Here is an 18,522-nt window from a genome sequence, read left to right on the forward strand (position 1 = left end):
GCTGAGATGCAAGTTTACGTGGACTGAGTTATAACGTGTGGGCTGTGTCCTGTTCTGGAGAGTGAATTCATGACATTTTGTGACACAAAAAAGGGGAGGGTATAAAAGAATGGGGAAAGGGATAGAAAAAAAAAACAGAAAACAAAAATTGCCCTACCAACTAACCATACACACATTAAAACATCACCACTATTCCAGTACCTGAACCTGTCTGAACATAGACCCATTAAAACCTCCCACTATTCCACTACCTGAACCTATCTGACTATAGACCCATTAAAATCTCACCACTATTGCACTACTTGACCCTATCTGACCATAGACCCATTAAAACCTCACCACTATTCCACTACATGACCCTATCTGACTATAGACCCATTAAAACCTCACCACTATTCCACTACATGACCCTATCTGATACTAGACCAATTATAACCTCACCACTATTCCACTACTTGGCCCTATCTGATTCTAGACCCATTAAAACCTCACCACTATTCCACTACATGACCCTATCTGATACTAGACCCATTATAACCTCATCACTATTCCACTAATTGGCCCTATCTGATTCTAGACCCATTAAAACCTCACCACTATTCCACTACTTGGGTCTATCTTATCCTACAGCAGGCCGGCAGCCTGGGAGAACGGGACACTATCGTTCATCACACCTTGTAACTGTTCTGCTGTAAAATCTCGTAACCCAAGGAGTTTTATGCAGCTGCCACCACAACATACATTTTCTGTGATTTATGTTCTAATCTGCGGTACAGTTGATCACCATGGCTATGAATGCTAAGAAACCAACCTTACTGAAACACGTTATTCCTATCACTCTCTATTGGGAACGGCATACTCACAAGGAGCCTCTCAGGATCCCTCGATACTGGAGCCATCTTCCTCTACTACTCTCTTTACTGCCTATGAAGATACCTTCAGAGAAAATTTCTCAAGTAAAAGTTAAAATCACCCAGTAAAATATTACTTGAGCAAAGGTTTAAAATTATTCCGTTTTAAATATACTGAAGTATCAATATTAAATGTCATTGATCAAATATACTTAAGTATCAAAGCAAAAGTATAAATCATTTCAAATTCCTTTTCTTGTTTTTTTTAAATATAATTATGGATAGCCAGGGGCATACTCCAACACTCAGTCACAATCTACAAACAAAGCATTTGTGTTTAGTGAGTCTGACAGGTCAGAGGCAGCAGGGATGACCATGGACATTCTCTTGATAAGTGTGTGAATTTGACCATTTTTCTGTCCTGCTAATCATTCAAAATGTAACGAATACTTTTGGGTGTCAGGGAAAATGTATGGAGTTAAAAGTACATTATTTTCTTTAGGAATGTAGTTAAGTGAAAGTTGTCAAAAATATAAATAGTAAAGTAAAGTTACCCCCCAAAAACGACTTAAGTACTACTTTAAAGTATTTCTACTTAAGTTGTTTACACCACCAGCTAATGGCCAACATCGGGATCTCTCGTTGGGTTAATGAGGCAACTAGTCACACCTGTGACAGGTCCTTTAAAAGGAGAGGTGGAAGAGGTAGACCATAACTCACAGACAACAGAGAGACAACCAGTGAATCCCTTGGAAGAGTGCAGAAGGTGAGCGTGCATCATTATTCAGCTGCATCTCAAATGGTACCTTAATGTTATGTGGCCTGGTCAAACGTAGTGCACTATATACTTGGTACATTTTGTGGAGCGGCCCCCTGGATTTAATAGCGTAGACTAATCCGTACCTTTGCAGTAAATGGGTAGTCTCTGACAATATCTATAATGCTTCCCATTCCTTATGTAGTGCATTGTAGGCCCTCGTCAAAGGTAGTTCACTACATAAGGAGTGAGGAGTCATTTGGGAAGGATACATATTCCTGTGTGCAAGGCTAATCTACTATGTGGTTGAAGAAATGATACTTGCGGCTGTCAGAAGACTAGTAGCACTGTGTTGCGACTACTTGGTTCTTGGGGTCCTCAGGACTGGGTTTAGAAATTGCTGCTTTGGCAGTTATTTAAGGTTTGTACTTACAGTGTTTCCTTAACCTCTCCTCTAGTACCCACAGCCATTCCAGATGATTTAAAATGCTCAACTAATCTCACTCTTGTTCTCTCTCTCAGGAGACTTTCACCATGGCAATATTGACCATCATTCTGCTTGTCAGCACAGCTTTTGCTCTGGGAGGTAAGAGTGACATACCTCACACCTACTCACCAACACTTTAATAAAAACATCTGTTGGTGTTGCTCTGTTCTACTTCACACACATGTAGGTATTAATACGCAGGTGTGAATTGGACATGTGTTTCTATTCATACCCGGTTCTCCAATGGACACCCTCTGAGGGGTCAGCCATTATCAACCGTGACACTGGAGAAATGAAGGTTGTGCCTTGCTGAAGGGCACATAGATGGATATATCAACTTGTCAGCTCACTGACTTGAACTTCTGGCCTTATCTCTAACTGCTAGGCTACCTGCCACTCGTCTAGTTCCAGAGATGTATATTGGTGTCTAGATGCTGGACTGAGGTGTTCTGATATGAATGGCTTGATCTTTGAACTGGATGTATAGTTGCTAGACAATCCAATCATCAGGCAATAACTACAATTTACCCCCACTTTCAGTCTTAGTTTCATCAGCTGTTATATGAAAGACACACTGAATTTTGACTACATAGGCAATATAAACATGTAGCTGAACTTCAATATTTAGCCAGGAAGTACGTAGGTTGCATCTGAAATGGAACTCTATTCTGGCTAATATATATTCTGCCCTTACATTGTCCTGCAGTGTTATTGTATGTCCACATTACAATGTATGTTACCTGTGTCCAGATGCTATAATACGACCCAGGACCCCCTGTGAGGATGCTATAGATGGCGCGGTGATACGACCCAAGACCCCCTGTGAGGATGCTAGAGATGCTGCTATAAATGGCCCAAATGGCGCCTACATCCCCACGTGTGACCACCATGGACAATACACCCCTAAGCAATGTTCGGGCTCTACAGGTTAACACTGACGCACACTAAATTCTCCAATTCAGTTGAATGTGACAATTCAATGTGTTTATATGCAACATGTCTATTTCTGGTAGGTTACTGTTGGTGTGTGACCAGTACTGGACAGAAGATCCAGGGTACAGAGACCCCACCAGGAACTGCTATCAACTGCTAGCAACTGTTCCAGCATGGTGCGTGTGTATATACATACTCATTCACTAAATGTTACTTCTTGCAGCTGGTTCTTGATGTGTCTAATTGTAGATGAAAGGTGTTGGAACTAAGATGTAGAAGACTGACAGTTGTCTTTACTGTACTACAGGAACTGATTCACATTCAATACAAGAAGGAATCCAGAGATTAAACTGTTGATTTACTTACTTTATTGTTGGTGTGATTATCTGAACCAGTCCATTTCTGGGAAATAGAGGAAGGAGTAGGACTGTATTGCCAATACACTTGTGGTTACAGGACATGAAGGCAGTCAAATTCCATGTGACCATGTAGTAGTTAGGCTTCTCCAAGCTCTGATGCTGGTGATGGTCATTAGTAGCCTACCACACTTGCTAACTGCCTGGTACTCAGCACTCTATTGTCCCTCATCAACTCTAATTGGTGGAAATCAGAAAGATGGACAGCTTAGAAGGGGGTTGTGGGGTTTAGTCACGTGCACAGGCAAGGCCTTATTAATGCCTATGGCTCTTGGGTCCATGATATGGGGTGTCAGCCTACTCGGTGACACCCACAGAACAAAACTGAAAGAGTTTACAAATATTAGCATCCTAACTCTGATTGCAGGACTTGGACTGTGGAATCAAATCTGTCAGTATTTCCTTTTTTGTGGATTTCTCTTTATATATTAATGTAACTCTATGGCAGCTTTGGTCCTCCATAGACATCAAAATGTCATTCCAATATATAGAGTCCACAGTCAGAACCATGCTACTCTGAGGCTGAAGAATTGTTCCAGGCCACAGAGGGATGAAAGACCCCTTTACTGAATCTACATCTTCACATTTCACTAAATCATTCCATTGTTTGCTTCATGCATTATATCATCCTGTAAAATAAAGTACATGCTCTAATAAACTGTATGTCTTCATTATTTAAACTTGTCTACCTTCAGATGAGGCTTGTGTGAAAAGCAAAAGAATTGCCATTTTGTCTTTTGATGGTGGGGTCATATCAGTGTCTTGAAGAATGTTCTGGGATTTTCACCCTCATTATTCCCAAAAGGTCTTAATGATGAAATGCCTATTTATGTTGTAAATGTGAACATGAATTAATGCTGCCACTTTAGTCTACTCATGTTTTATTCTTGTACAGAACCCAATGATTAATGACAACTTACTTGGTAGGTCGATGTCTTGTTTGACACGTTATGTACACACTTTATTAGAATACTCATGCACATTGTTATTTTTGGGTAACACTTATATTCTCTCATACTCCAACCCCATTGGCTGCATTGAACGGATGTGTTTGGAGCAGTCTACATAGAGGTGCAGGTTGTGAACACTGAAAGATCTAACGAGGCCGATCCTTAGAGCAGTGAGACTAGCATGTACGGTGCTCTTCCTCATCTTATTCAACTAAAACCATGCAACAAAGAGATGTGCGAGTGCCTTTTGAATCCTAGTCAGAGTACAATAAAAATGTGGGGTTTAACTAGAGTTCTAAGGTCCGCAGTTCTTTGAAGAACCTTACGGTTCTTGGCACTGAAAATGGCCTAGAAGGTTAATCCAAGAACCCCAAGGAAGATGGGGTTCATCAAGGAACCTACCTGCCCAACAAACATTTAAATGGACAGTAGCAGGCGCTTAACTGAAATGGAAAGATCAAGGTGAGGTTTGTCCCTTATGATCTAAATATAGTTTGATACCATCTATTTTCCTGTGTGTTCATGTTAAACAGAGAATGGACACAATTCAATGGATAATCATAAGGTTAGCTGTATTGCGTGCAGAAGACTTGTCTGCAGGTATACAGATGAGGCATGTCAAAGTTTATGTAGAGCACATTTACCATCCTTTAACTTCTTAGGGCTAGGGGGCAGTATTGAGAATTTTGAAAAAAATATGTGCCCATTTTTAACTGCCTCCTACACCAACTCAGAAGCTAGAATATGCATATTGTTCAGGTTTGGATAGAAAACACTGAATTTTCTAAAACTGTTTGAATGGTGTCTAAGTATAAACTGAACTCAGATGGCAGTCAAAACCCTGAGACAAATTCTGACAGGAAGTGGATACCTGATGTGTTGAATTACGTTTAAGCCTATGCCATTGAAACACACAGGGGCTTATTAATCGTTGAGCACTTCCTATGGCTTCCACTAGATGTCACCAGTCTTTACAAAGTGTTTTGAGTCTTATACTGTGAGATCTGACCGAACAAGAGCCATGGAACGGTGGTGGCCGATTAGACTCTGGCGCGCGAGTTCATCTTGGGTACTCGTTCCAATCGTCCGCCTTTATTATTCATGTTCTGGTTAAAAAAGGCACTAATGATTTATGCTATACAACGTTTGACATGTTTGAACGAACGTAAATATTTTTTTCCCCCTCGTTCATGAAGTAAAGTCCGGCGGGCATAGATCATGTGCTAACAACACGGAGCTTTTTGGACATAAATTATGAGCTTTTTCAAACAAAACTACATTCGTTATGGACCTGGGATTCCTGGAAGTGACATCTGATGAAGAGAATCAAAGGTAATGGATTATTTACATAGTATTTTCGATTTTAGATCTCTCCAACATGGCGGTTAGTCTGTATCGCAAAGCGTATTTTTCTGGGCGCAGTGCTCAGATTATTGCAAAGTGTGATTTCCCAGTAAGGTTATTTTTAAATCTGGCAATCCGGTTGCGTTCAAGAGATGTAAATCTATAATTCTTTGAATGACAATATAATATTTTACCAATGTTTTCGAATAGTAATTATTTAATTTGTTGTGCTGATTTGACTGGCGGTTATTGGAGGCAAATGACTTCCTGAACATCAACGCCATAGTAAAACGCTGTTTTTGGATATAAATATGAACTTGATAGAACTAAAAATGCATGTATTGTCTAACATAATGTCCTAGGAGTGTCATCTGATGGAGATTGTCAAAGGTTAGTGCATAATTTTAGCTGGTTTTCTGCTTTTGGTGATGCCTGTCTTTGAATTGACAAAACATTACACACAGCTATTGTCAATGTACTCTCCTAACATAATCTAACTTTATGCTTTCGCCGTAAAGCCTTTTTGAAATCGGACAACGTGGTTAGATTAACTCAATGAATACCACATAGGACTCTACATTATGGACAAGGTATGAAAGCTATTAGCAAAAGTTCTGTCACCACAAAAATCAAGGCATGAATTCTGTCGTGTGCTTGTTAATCTGTATAATAATGTTCAGGGTTCAGACTTTGACCTGCCTACACCGCTGAATATAACGGGAATCCTGTTCTGCAGTGCACGGTGTCGTGTCTTTGGGCACCATTAACTGAAGACATGTTTATCAAAATAACTCCCTGTTATTATTATTACGCGTTTAAACTGATTAATCGTTTAACTGTAATTAACTAGGAGATCGGGGCACCAAGGAAAATATTCAGATTACAAAGTTATAATTTTGCTAATATAACTTTCCTATATTATAACATATATTATATTACAGTATAGGCCGATTATCTTCTGGTTTAAATGGTGTATTTTACCTCGCGTCCAGTCTCATTCCAAACGTCGTAAATTGTTGTATCTGCACAAATCCAGCCTTTACTAAAAGTCATCCATACATCAATTGTCTTAAAATAATTGATTTACTAAACTAAGTAATTCACAGAAAGCATACAAACAGTTGGTTATCGTTACAAAGCATTGGTGGAGTAATGTGCCCTAGTGGGCTAAACCGGCATGGCTGGTGTCTTAAAACAAAGGGTCATAAAGGGCAGCTGAGAAGACACTACAGAGTTGATAAATATTAACAATTGATATGCTAATCCTTTGCACGTGAATGCTCACTCATTCGGAAACAATTGCGATCAATATATATATTTACACTCAGTGTGTCGTCGATCTTCGTTGGAAAGGTCGTTCTGTTGGAGTTCTCTCTCTCTTCGTTAGAAAGGGTCTTTCAAAGCGACATTCATTAATGTCGTTATAGAATGGGTGTTTCGTCTGTCTTCGCGTTCGATGATATCGAGTACTTAGCTGCAGACTAATAATATAGACTTCTTATTCTGTCGGTATCGATAGTCTAAAAGTTAACCACGTGGTGTAGTTAACTTTCAGTAGAGGAATTGGATGGTCAAACCTATTGGCCAACTCGTCATGGAGTGGAGGCCTGGTCTGATGAAAGAAAATCAGGGTGGGGGTTTTATACGTGAACATAGAACAGGCTTGTCACATGACGCCTGGTCCTGTCTGTGTCCCTGGGGGGGCGTGCCAATGACCGATTTAACTTCTTTGGGATAGGGGGCAGTATTTTCACATCAAATTAAAATCGTACCCGATTTAATCTGGTTACTACTTCTGCCCAGTAACTAGAATATGCATATAATTATTGGCTTTGGATAGAAAACACCCTAAAGTTTCTAAAACTGTTTGAATGGTGTCTGTGAGTATAACAGAACTCCTATGGCAGGCAAAAACCTGAGAAGATTTCATGCAGGAAGTGGCCTGTCTGACAAGGTGTTGTTCTTGCTTCTGTTTATTGAAGAGTCAGGATCTTAGCTGTAACTTGACACTTCCTACGGCTCCAATAGGCTCTCAGAGCCCGGGAAAAACCTGAACGATGACGAGGCAGCCTCAGGCTGAAAGACATAATCGCCTTTGCCAAGTGATCTATCAGAGGAGAATGGAATTTGGCGCGTGCCCGATTCGACCCCGTGCACTATTTTCTTTCGGCTGTTTACCTAATTGCAGATTCCCGGTCGAAATATTATCGCTTTTTTACGAGAAAAATGGCATAAAAATTGATTTTAAACAGCGGTTGACATGCTTCGAAGTACGGTAATGAAATATTTAGAAATCTTTTGTCACGAAATGCGCCGTGCGCATGACCGTTATTTACCATTGGGATAGTGTCTAGAACGCACGAACAAAACATCGCTGTTGGAACATAACTATGGATTATTTTGGACCAAACCTACATTTGTTATTTAAGTAGAAGTCCTGGGAGTGCATTCTGACAAAGAACAGGAAAGGTAATCAAACTTTTCTAATAGTAAATGTGATTTTGGTGAAGGCTAAACTTGGTGGGTGTCTAAATAGCTAGCCCTGTGATGCCGGGCTATCTACTCAGAATATTGCAAAATGTGCTTAATCCGAAAAGCTATTTTAAAATCGGACATATCGAGTGCATAGAGGAGTAATATATCTATAATTCTTAAAATAATTGTTATTCTTTTTGTTAACGTTTATCGTGAGTAATTTAGTAAATTGTTAGTAAATTCCCCGGAAGTTGGGGGGGTATGCTAGTTCTGAACATCACATGCTAATGTAAAAAGCTAGTTTTTGATATGAATATGAACTTGATTGAACAAAACATGCATGCATTGTATAACATGTCCTAGGTGTGTCATCTGATGAAGATCAAAGGTTAGTGCTGCATTTAGCTGTCTTCTGGGTTTTTGTGACATATGCTAGCTTGAAAAATGGGTGTCTGATTATTTCTGGCTGGGTACTCTGCTGACATAATCTAATGTTTTGCTTTCGTTGTAAAGCCTTTTTGAAATCGGACAGTGTGGTGAGATTAACGAGAGTCTTGTCTTTAAATAGCTGTAAAATAGTCATATGTTTGAGAAATTGAAGTAACAGCATTTCAAAGGTTTTGAAAATCGCGCCACAGGATTCAACTGGCTGTTACGTAGGTGGGACAAATTCGTCCCGCCGGTCCTAGACAGGTTAAGCTTTGATCAGAAATATGTTCTCACATTATCACTACATAGCATCTCAACGTATTCCAAAAAGCTTTATCCTTATTAATACAACCATTTAGATGCAAGTCCCATATCTGGGGCTATTATATAAACCTTAGTATGGTACTATTGTCTCCAATGGGTATCACAAAATTGTACCAAGCGGACCAGTTCGTAGCTGGACCCTTCACCGATCTTTTATACCTTCTCCAGAACATAAATGGTCGTTCGGTTCTCCAATTCTGTGAGTTGGAAGAATTCTTTGTCTCTCTATGAAACCCCTCTGTCTCAACTGTGGCCGGTTAGGCAGGACATTTCCTATGGAATTTACGACCGCCTTCACAGGGCCTGGGTAGGGAGATGGTGCAAGGGGGAGGGGGTCAACTGTGCTCAAAGAGGGCAACGGTGAACATTCTGGCTATGGATAGAGAACAGCAACACCCCAGATATCAAATGATGACCTTGCATGTCACCTCAGGATTTTATTTTCTCTTCAAGGATCACTTATAAAGGGGTTCTTTGAACATGGGGTTTCTTTAAAATTGTAACTAGGGGGAACCCCTAAAGGATACTCCAGGAACCTGCGCAGCACAGATGTCAAAGGCACTGCATCTCAGTGCAAGAGGAGTCACTACAGTACCTGGTTCATCTCCAGGCTGTAGCACATTCAGTCGTGATTCGGAGTCCTATAGGGCGGCGCACAATTGGCGTAGCGCCGTCCAGAGTAGGTTGTCATGGTAAACAAGTGGACTTGCCTAGGTGAATAAAAACCACCTGTTTTTAGAGTGGTGACAAAGGACAGGCATAACGCTTAATGACCTTCTCAGTTCTTTAACACACAACTTAAGAAACATTTATAATCAAAAGAACTTCATGACAGGTTAAACATGTCTTTTCAACCGTCAGTATCCTAAACATATTGCGGCATTTCACAGGTCTACATTAACATAAAGTTAAGTCCTGGTGGCGCAGTCAAGCATGGCACTTGCAACATTGGGGTTGTGGGTTTGAGTCCCACAGGGGACCAGTAAGAGAAAGTACTAACTACAACGCATCATTCATGTTCAATGACTCATGAGACAAAATAGTGTACACGTTTTATTGGCTGCAAACAACTCCTCAACATTTGTGTAGTAACTGAAACGTCATTTAGCAGCAAAGTATTTGACGTTACCATGAAGTATTGAGGATGCAGACACTACGGAATAGCATTGCTGCTTTTAATGTATAGTCTGGCGAAGCGGCAGGAGTCTCAGGGAGCACACCGAGGGCAAGCTCCTTCCACATAAAGCATTGTTCCAGCGCTTTTGACCTGAAGACGAAACACAGAACCAAAATATTCAGCTGTACACAAGACACACAACAGTAGGAAAGTGTACATGAGAGTCAATTGTTAAATGAACTGGGAATAAAGTTTAATTTGATGACTGGATCAATGAATGATACTGGGATTACTGTACCTCCAAAGTTGATATGAATACAAGTCTCTCCGGCACCAACATTGCCAGGCCTTCCTTTTGCCCAGTTCTGGTGATCAAAGTCAGAGCCATCGCTCCAGAACCACCGCCTGTCCTGAGGGGGGAAAGTGGGATTCAGAATACAAACTAAATGTAGTCGTTCCTCTACCACCTGAAACAACAAAACAGTTAAAGCTACCACTACTTCAAAACCCTCCGACTGGGACTGTTGCTTGTGTAAAGAACAACGTGGAGTCTAATCCTCACATCTGCAATCATCCATATGCATTTCAAAGACCATACACATGTTTACAAGAACATTTATACTTACCTAGAACCGTTTCACATCTGTATAAAAGCCTCCTACTTAAGTTGACAGTTAAATGTAATTTAGTAGATTTTCTCTCATCTAGGACTTACAGGATCAATTAGGTTAAGGGCGTTGCTCAAGGGCACGTCAGATTTCACGGAGTGAGCTCTGGGATTCAAACTACCAGCCTTGCCTTTATTGGCCCCATGGTCTTAACGGCTAGGCTACCTAAGTACTCTTGATATTTTATGTGGAACCCAGTACAGTAGCTGTTAACAAGCAGCAGCTACTCTTCCTGGGGTCCACACAATATAGCATTACACAACTCAGATAGAATTACTAAAAATAATTACAGGTGCCAACATGCCACACCTCACGTTTATTTTTTTAATCCAGGTCTGCTCTTCACTTGAGCAATATGAGATGGAACGGAGTTCCTTGCAGTAATGCTCTATAGAACACTGTGCTTAATGGTCCCACCTTAACAGAATAAAATCCACCAATCCAGGTAGGAGGGAAACCAACAGTCTTGACCAAGACCAAAGCCTGTAGAAACTCCTCCTCCGCGGAGCTGTGCACAGATGACAGGTTTGCGCCAAGGTACTTCACAACGTTGGGTACAGACACCAGTTTATCACCAAGGGACACACAGTTCCGCTAGAGAAGAAAGTATTTATTTAACTAGGCAAGTCAATTAAAAAACATTATCTACAGCAACAGCCAAGCAGTAGATGGGAACAAAGACATTTCATGTATAAGCCAGTGTTGCTGAGAATTTGTCTTCTGGACTTGACCATCACAACTAATAACCTTTTAAAAATATTCTCTTAAAAAGATATTAGTTCACCTCCGTCTTAAACCATGTCCTGTGGCTTCTAGTATACAGGAGGCACGACTCCACATTAAATATGTATAGAAAATTCCCATCTTAAAGGGAAGTTAAGTATTTCACATCAGTCATGTGTTGCCATTTAAGAAAGTATTACCGTTAAGGTAATGTCAAAGAGCTAATTTCAACTACACTTCCACTTCAAATTCACACTAGATGGTAAGGGTTATACCTCTGCTTCAGGCCAGCTCCTTGTAGTCTTTACAAACATTAAGCAGCGTGATCCATATTTGGTCCAACCGGAAGGACACAAGTCTTCTTCTAGAATTGAATCTGTAAGGAGAAGTTACATGTGGCTTTAAACGCCAGTGTACAAATCACAGGTACAATATTACTTGGAGATCAGTCAGTCACCTATGTTACAATAAAAATACAGAATGAGTCAAGGAAAGTGGACTCTTACTTGCATCTCCTAGAGCAAAGGCAGCACTGAGAATCAGAAGACTGGTCAACATGGTCATGGAGTCTCCTGAGAGAATAAAGAGTGAAGCCATCAAAACCAGATTCAACTCCACATACAGTAGATTAGAAGAGGAATATATCTGCTCTCCTAAATGCCAACCTATTCCCTAAGCAGGGCTGAGGAGAACTTCTGGGCAGGTATTTCTCTCCACTCACACTGGGGTAAAACAGGCCTAGTTCCCAACTGTAGAAATGCCCTGCAGCTTTGGCTATTGACAAATCTGTCAGAATGCAGGCATTATGGTTGAACCATATTCAGTTCTGGTTCTTTTATTGTCCAACAAAAAATAAAAGCATAATATTAAAGGCTGGCAGGTAAGGCTTAGTGGCTTGTAACACCAGTAGGTAGGGTGAAATGGCCATCAGGAAAGGCTGTGATAACATGTGGTGCTGGATGGAATACACACATTAACATACGACTGACCAGTAAGTTACACCACAGCCCAATATTAGACCTATTAATTAATGAAGCAAGGTCTAAGGACATTCCATAGCAACAGCTTGCTAGACAACATGGTTCAATGAGGTACCTGCTAGCAGCATGGGTTCCACCTCTATAGAACCATCCATAATACACATGGTTCTGATAAATCACCATTTACAGCACTGTTCAATAACTAAATCTAGTTTATACACTACCAATCCAAATATGGCTGCCAATGTTGTGTTCTGGCTTTGCACGTCCATGTTTCTTCAGTATGGCCCAACATGGTGCCCATATGGTGAGGTGGATTAGCTAGACAGCTGAGCACAACATGGAATCCATGTTTGTTTTTTTTGGGGGGGGGGGGGGGTGAAAGTAAATTAGCATTTCATAGTTTCTTGTTCACTGAGACAGTGCAAAAGGCAACCAACCAGAACATTGATGTAAGACACATTCTGCTAGCAGGTACCATCATTGGACCATTTCTCATCTCACAAGCTGTAACAAGTCCCTTACAGTTAAATTAAAGGTCTAATACTGGGCTAGCAACACCATAACAATACACAAGCTAGGATGAAGAGGACATTATGCCACAACACAGGAAATTAAAAACATAATGTTTCAAAAGCAGGAACTTACTTTAGCCAACCAACAACAGGACCAGTAAAGGAACTGGGACACTACAAATACTGAACAAACCCAGGTAGAACAAGCTGCTTTTATACAAAGGAATGGAAGAGTAATTGGTGATTAGCAGAGTGAGTTCAGGTGTGGTGAGCAAGCAGGAGAGGGGCGTGTCCAGAAGGTAATTGGGAGTTTGTGGAATAAGCATTATCCTTCAAAACAAGTACACTACATTGTCCAGAGCAACATATTCACTTTGGGCTCTGGTCAAAAGTAGTGCACTTCATAGGGAATAGAGGGCTATTTGGGATACATTCACATACAGTATTAGATGAACAGTTGTTGAAATCTCACTTTCTGAAATCCTGCCTGTGAGTTGAGTTCTAAGTCTCCCACCTCTCTATTTTATGGACAGATCCAGTCAGACCCCTCCCTCTCGAGTTTTGTGAGGAGGTTGGTGGAGACGGCGGAATCAAAAGTGTCGTTTGAAGTTGAAAGCAAGTTGAGTACAGTTTGCGAAAAAGATGAGTGGAGAACAGTGAAGTCCAAGAATGGAACAAAGGGTTTCAAATTGTTGTGGAAAATGAGTCGGATTAATCGTTGTTTTGTTGGAGTACGTGATGTCATCACGTAACTATAAAGCTTCAATATTTTAATTATAAAAGCAAAGTTTTTTATTTTAACTTTATTATGCCCACTGCATGCAATTTTTTTTATAATCAAACAAACACTTATACAAAACACAGGGCTGAAACCCATTCAAAAGAGCGAAGAGTACCTTGAATAAATACACGGGACGAGACTCGTAATCATCTATGCACAATGCAAGCGGCACGAACGCCAACACAACAAGGCACAGGTTTTCACACCACCAACTACCAATGGACATTGGAACAATACATCGATTGAGAACAAAGGGCACACTTAAACGTTTATTAATCAGGGGAGAATATGGGGACCATGTGTGGGTAATGACACAGTTCAGTTCCTAGAGGCCGGTGACTTAGACCTCCGAAACTGGTGCACGGAAAGAGCAACAGTACCGGAGGGATCCGTGACAGAGAGGTTAAGGAAACCCTGTGTTAGCTACAAAAATGATGCAACTGCTAAGGCAGCATTTTCTCAACTCGGTCCTGGTCATCCCAGGTATCATCTCTTCAACTACATACAATAGATTCACCTAGCACACAGGAACATGGATGCTTCCCAAAAGGCTTCTTATCCGCTATGTAGTGCACTACTTTGGACCAGGACCCACAGTGAACTAAATAGAGAATAGCTCAGGGCCACAAAGGTAATATGGGCCCTTGTCTAAAGTAGCTCACTACATAGGGAATAGGAGGTCAGTTGGGACGCAGACAGGGACAGTATTAGATGAACAGATGTTGGAATCTCACCTTCTGAAGTCTTCAGTTGTAGCTTCACTTCTTCAGAGATCTTCAAAGGTCTTCACTGGGTCTCTCTCTCTCTCTGTCCTGCCTGTGAGTTGAGTTGAGTTGAGTTCTAGTGTCTCTCTCTGTCCTGCCCGTGAGTTGAGTTCTACCTCTCCCTCCTCTCCTTTTTAAGGACCCGTCCAGTCAGACCCCTCCCTCTATTTTTCTCAATCTATCTCTCATCCTTCAAACCTCCGCATACTTTCTGTCCAGCCCAAAACCTGCTAGACATGTCCGATATCTACCTGTTTGACAGGGTTGGGGTCAATTCAAAGTGAAGGTATTCAACTTTTGTAACACATTCATGTCTTGCATATTGGGTCACAATATGGTTATGAAGATACTTAATTCTACCTAATTGAAGCTGAGGAAGATGTAGTCTGAAGTGCATTATAATGTCTTGGAAACACAATGACATTTCAGAATGAGATAAATAATGAGCAGGAAAACCTTTTGTCATCATTGTGATGTCAGCAGATAGACTTTAGATGCAGCATAACGTTAACTATAAGCTCTGGAATGTTACATTCATTTTAATTAACTGCCAACCCTGCTGTCTGTCTTATTGACCTTTTGCCCCAGAATGTTGGGCATCTGATCGTAGAGCTCCAATGAATAGCAACTGTCGTCAAGTCCAACACCTTGGACAAGCTCATGTTTAAAACACATGAAATCCATTGAGATGATTACAAAAAGGTAGAGTTTTCATTGAAAAACAAATAGTTTCAAATGGCTAAATATTTCAACAGCGCACCAGGGATACTTGCTACTGTGATTCCTGAAATGCAGAGTCTGTTGGGTATTTTTTCAAATACGAAATGATTATTTTGTTTGCTGGCTCAGCTGGTTAGCGAGCTCTGTCTCATTGACAACCCAATGTTGCTGATGGCCAGCTATCTATCCTGTTAATATAACTTGTTTTGTTAGCTAGGTAAGTTAGCCATGTTATGAACACAAGTCTCATCTGCTGTCGACATAAGGATTCCATTTGAGAGCACTAGCTAGTTAGCTCCAAAAGTGGTTGGTAACTTTTGGCTGCATGCTGACAGTGCATTCAGAGCCATTCATTTATATAAATCGACGTGTATTTTTTCCAGAGTTTCCTGGTCTTTGCATTAACAAGATATTAATTTCCAGCATCTTTCAGACCGTTGAAAAAAAAAGAAAAGAAAAGAGGACCGGCACAGCCTGCCCCACCGCTCCCAATGATTCTCAGCTAGCGGTGGCTAATGTTAGCAGACGTTTGTAGTACGTTTTTACATCATCGTAGTGCAAAAGTATTGTGCAAGAAATACCACAATCTCAGTGTGATTTAATTTAAAACAGTCTGCAAGATGAGAGGTGATAGATCAATGTCTTAAGGCTAAAGACGAGCAGCATTCTTTTGTGAGGAGCAGAGAAGGTGGGAGAGGGTGAATAGCTAGCGTGCCTTTTCTTTGTGAGGGTCAAGCCTCTCTTTCACCAAACCTTGTCATCAAGGTGACTTTCTGTATTTCTGGAAGAACACGACAATGGAATAGATGGATGAGTTGTGTCCCAAATAGAACCCTGTTCCCTATATAGTGGACTAGCTGTGACCCTATAGGCCCTGGTTAAAAGCAGTGTACTATGTAGGGAATATCTTGCAATAGGATTACTGTGAAAGATGGTTCCTATTGTACCCCTGTAGCAAAATATGTTGTCTTAAAAGGTTAATTTAAAGGGATGTTCAGTATTTCACATCAGTCATGTGTTGCCGTTTAAGAAAGTATCACCTTTAAGGTAATGTAAAAGGAGCTAATTTCAACTGCACTGTCCCTCCAAATTCACAGTAGATGGTAAGGGCGAAACCTCTGCTTCAGGCCAGCTCCTTGTAGTCTTTACAAACATTTAGCAGCTTGATCCATATTTGGTCCAACCGGAAGGACACAAGTCTTCTTCTAGAATTGAATCTGTAAGGAGAAGTTACATGTGGCTTTAAAGGCCAGTGTACAAATCACAGCTACAATGTTATTTGAAGATCAGTCAGTCACCTATTCTACAATAAAAATACAGAATGAGTGAAGAAAAGTGGACTCTTACTTGCATCTCCTAGAGCAAAGGCAGCACTGAGAATCAGAAGCCTAGTTCCCAAATGTAGAAATGCCCTGCAGCTTTGGCTATTTCCAAATCTGTCAGAATGCAGGCATTATGGTTGAACCATATTCAGTTCTGGTTCTTTTATTGTCCAACAAAAAATAAAAGCATAATATTAAAGGCTGGCAGGTAAGGCTTAGTGGCTTGTAACACCTGTAGGTAAGGTGAAATGGCCATCAGGAAAGTCTGTGATAACTCAGATTGTTGCAAAGTGTGCTCTCCCTGTAAAGTTATTTGGAAATCTGTCAAAGCGTTTGCATTCAGGAGATGTTAAATGAGGTACCTGCTGGCAGCATGGGTCCCACCTCTGAAGATCCATCCTTAATACGCTAGATGGTTCTGGTAAGTCACCAGTTACAGCACTGAGCTGTGATCAATAACTCGTGTTGTGAGGGGGGTTAGCAAGACAGCTGAGCAAACATGGAATGAATCTGTTTGAATTTGAGGGTGGGGGGGGGTAAAAAAAACAGCATTTCATAGTTTCTTGTTCACTGAGACTCAGTGCAAAGGGCAACCGAGCAGAACAGTCTACAGGATTATAGATGTAAGAGACATTCTGCTAGCAGGTACCATCATTGGACCATGTCTCATCTCACAAGCTGTAACAAGTCCCTTACAGTTAAATTAAAGGTCTAATACTGGGCTAGCAACACCATAATGCTACACAAGCTAGGATGAACAGGATATTATGCCACAATGCAGGAAATTAAAACCCTTTAAATGTTTCAATAGCAGGAAGGTACTTTAGCCAACCAACAACAGAACCAATAAAGGAACTGGGACACCACAAATGCAGAACAAACCCAGGTAGAACAAGCTGCTTATATACCAAAGGAATGGAAGAGGAATTGGTGATTAGCAGAGTGAGTTCAGGTGTGGTGAGTTAGCAGGAGAGGGGTGTGTCCAGAGGATAATTGGGAGTTTGTGGAACAAGCATTATCCTTTAAAACAAGTGCACTACATTTGTCCAGGGCAACAAATTCACTATGGGCTCTGGTCAAAAGTAGTGCATTTCATAGGGAATAGAGGGCTATTTGGGATTCAATCACATGTCAGTATTCTGCCATGGCCAGCGAAGAGGCCGGGTCTCAATCCTATTGAGCACGTCTGGGACCTGTTGGATCGGAGGGTGAGGGCTAGGGCCGTTCCCACCAGAAGTGTCCGGAATCTTGCAAGTGCTTTGGTGGAAGAGTGGGGTAATATCTCACAGCAAGAACGAGCAAATCTGGTGCAGTCCATGAGGAGGAGATGCACTGCATTTCTTAATGCAGCTGGTGGCCACACCAGATACTGACTGTTACTTTTGATTTTGACCCCCACCCCCCCATTTGTTCTGGGACACATTCCATTTCTGCTAGTCACATGTCTGTGGAACTTGTTCCGTTTATGTCTCTGTTGTTGAATCTTATGTTCATACAAATATTTACACATGTTGAGTTTGCTGAAAATAAACGCATTTGACAGTGAGAGAACGTTTCTTTTTTTGCTGAGTTTATATGTAACATGTTTTTAACCTGTTAGGGCTAGGGGGCAGTATTTACACCGCCGGATAAAAAACGTACCCGATTTAATCTGGTTACACTCCTACCCAGTAACTAGAATATGCATATACTTATTAGATATGGATATAAAACACCCTAAAGTTTCTAAAACTGTTTGAATGGTGTCTGTGAGTATAACAGAACTCATATGGCTGGCAAAAACCTGAGAGATTCCTTTACAGGAAGTGGCCTGTCTGACCATTTATTGGCTTTCTTTGACATCTCTTTCAAAAACAAAGGATCTCTGCGGTAACGTGACACTTCCCACGGCTCCCATAGGCTCTCAGAGCCCGGGAAAAAACAGAATGTCGTCATTCCAGCCCCAAGCTGAAGCACATTATCGCCT

At 41.0% G+C, this 18,522-nt stretch overlaps 2 protein-coding genes across 5 annotated transcripts; one reads left to right on the top strand and one right to left on the bottom strand.

Annotated features, from left to right (window-relative positions):
* The first annotated feature begins 1,529 nt into the window (after positions 1 to 1,529).
* Positions 1,530 to 3,302, top strand: LOC115194834 (equistatin-like). Its single transcript, XM_029754754.1, has 4 exons — positions 1,530 to 1,617; positions 2,131 to 2,194; positions 2,846 to 3,022; positions 3,109 to 3,302. Exons 2-4 carry the CDS (start codon positions 2,143 to 2,145, stop codon positions 3,186 to 3,188), a joined length of 309 nt encoding a protein of 102 aa, XP_029610614.1. The 5' UTR covers positions 1,530 to 1,617; positions 2,131 to 2,142; the 3' UTR covers positions 3,189 to 3,302.
* A 6,704-nt stretch (positions 3,303 to 10,006) lies between these two features.
* LOC115194819 (ladderlectin-like) lies at positions 10,007 to 17,402 on the bottom strand. 4 transcript variants are annotated; one of them, XM_029754731.1, is made up of 7 exons: positions 13,103 to 13,137; positions 12,140 to 12,260; positions 11,981 to 12,046; positions 11,750 to 11,850; positions 11,169 to 11,345; positions 10,382 to 10,493; positions 10,007 to 10,233 (listed from the first exon to the last, which is right to left on the bottom strand). In XM_029754731.1, exons 3-7 carry the CDS (start codon positions 12,036 to 12,038, stop codon positions 10,142 to 10,144), a joined length of 540 nt encoding a protein of 179 aa, XP_029610591.1. In that variant the 5' UTR covers positions 12,039 to 12,046; positions 12,140 to 12,260; positions 13,103 to 13,137; the 3' UTR covers positions 10,007 to 10,141. The 4 variants fall into 4 exon arrangements, with proteins under 4 accessions (XP_029610591.1, XP_029610592.1, XP_029610590.1 ...); XM_029754732.1 differs by lacking the exons at positions 12,140 to 12,260; positions 13,103 to 13,137 and adding an exon at positions 17,379 to 17,402; XM_029754730.1 differs by lacking the exons at positions 12,140 to 12,260; positions 13,103 to 13,137 and adding an exon at positions 14,485 to 14,611.
* Positions 17,403 to 18,522: the final 1,120 nt, after the last annotated feature.

Source organism: Salmo trutta, chromosome 5, assembly GCF_901001165.1.
Source record: "Salmo trutta chromosome 5, fSalTru1.1, whole genome shotgun sequence".
Taxonomy (NCBI): Eukaryota; Metazoa; Chordata; class Actinopteri; order Salmoniformes; family Salmonidae; genus Salmo; species Salmo trutta.

Coding starts and splice junctions, on each gene's coding strand:
- LOC115194819 (XM_029754732.1), bottom strand. CDS start 12,038: ATGACCATGTTGACCAGTCTTCTGATTCTCAGTGCTGCCTTTGCTCTA. Junction 11,346..11,749: donor GGAGCTGGCCTGAAGCAGAG/GTATAACCCTTA, acceptor TTTCTTCTCTAG/CGGAACTGTGTGTCCCTTGG. Junction 10,234..10,381: donor TATTCATATCAACTTTGGAG/GTACAGTAATCC, acceptor TTTCGTCTTCAG/GTCAAAAGCGCTGGAACAAT.
- LOC115194834 (XM_029754754.1), top strand. CDS start 2,143: ATGGCAATATTGACCATCATTCTGCTTGTCAGCACAGCTTTTGCTCTG. Junction 2,195..2,845: donor CACAGCTTTTGCTCTGGGAG/GTAAGAGTGACA, acceptor ACCTGTGTCCAG/ATGCTATAATACGACCCAGG. Junction 3,023..3,108: donor GCAATGTTCGGGCTCTACAG/GTTAACACTGAC, acceptor TATTTCTGGTAG/GTTACTGTTGGTGTGTGACC.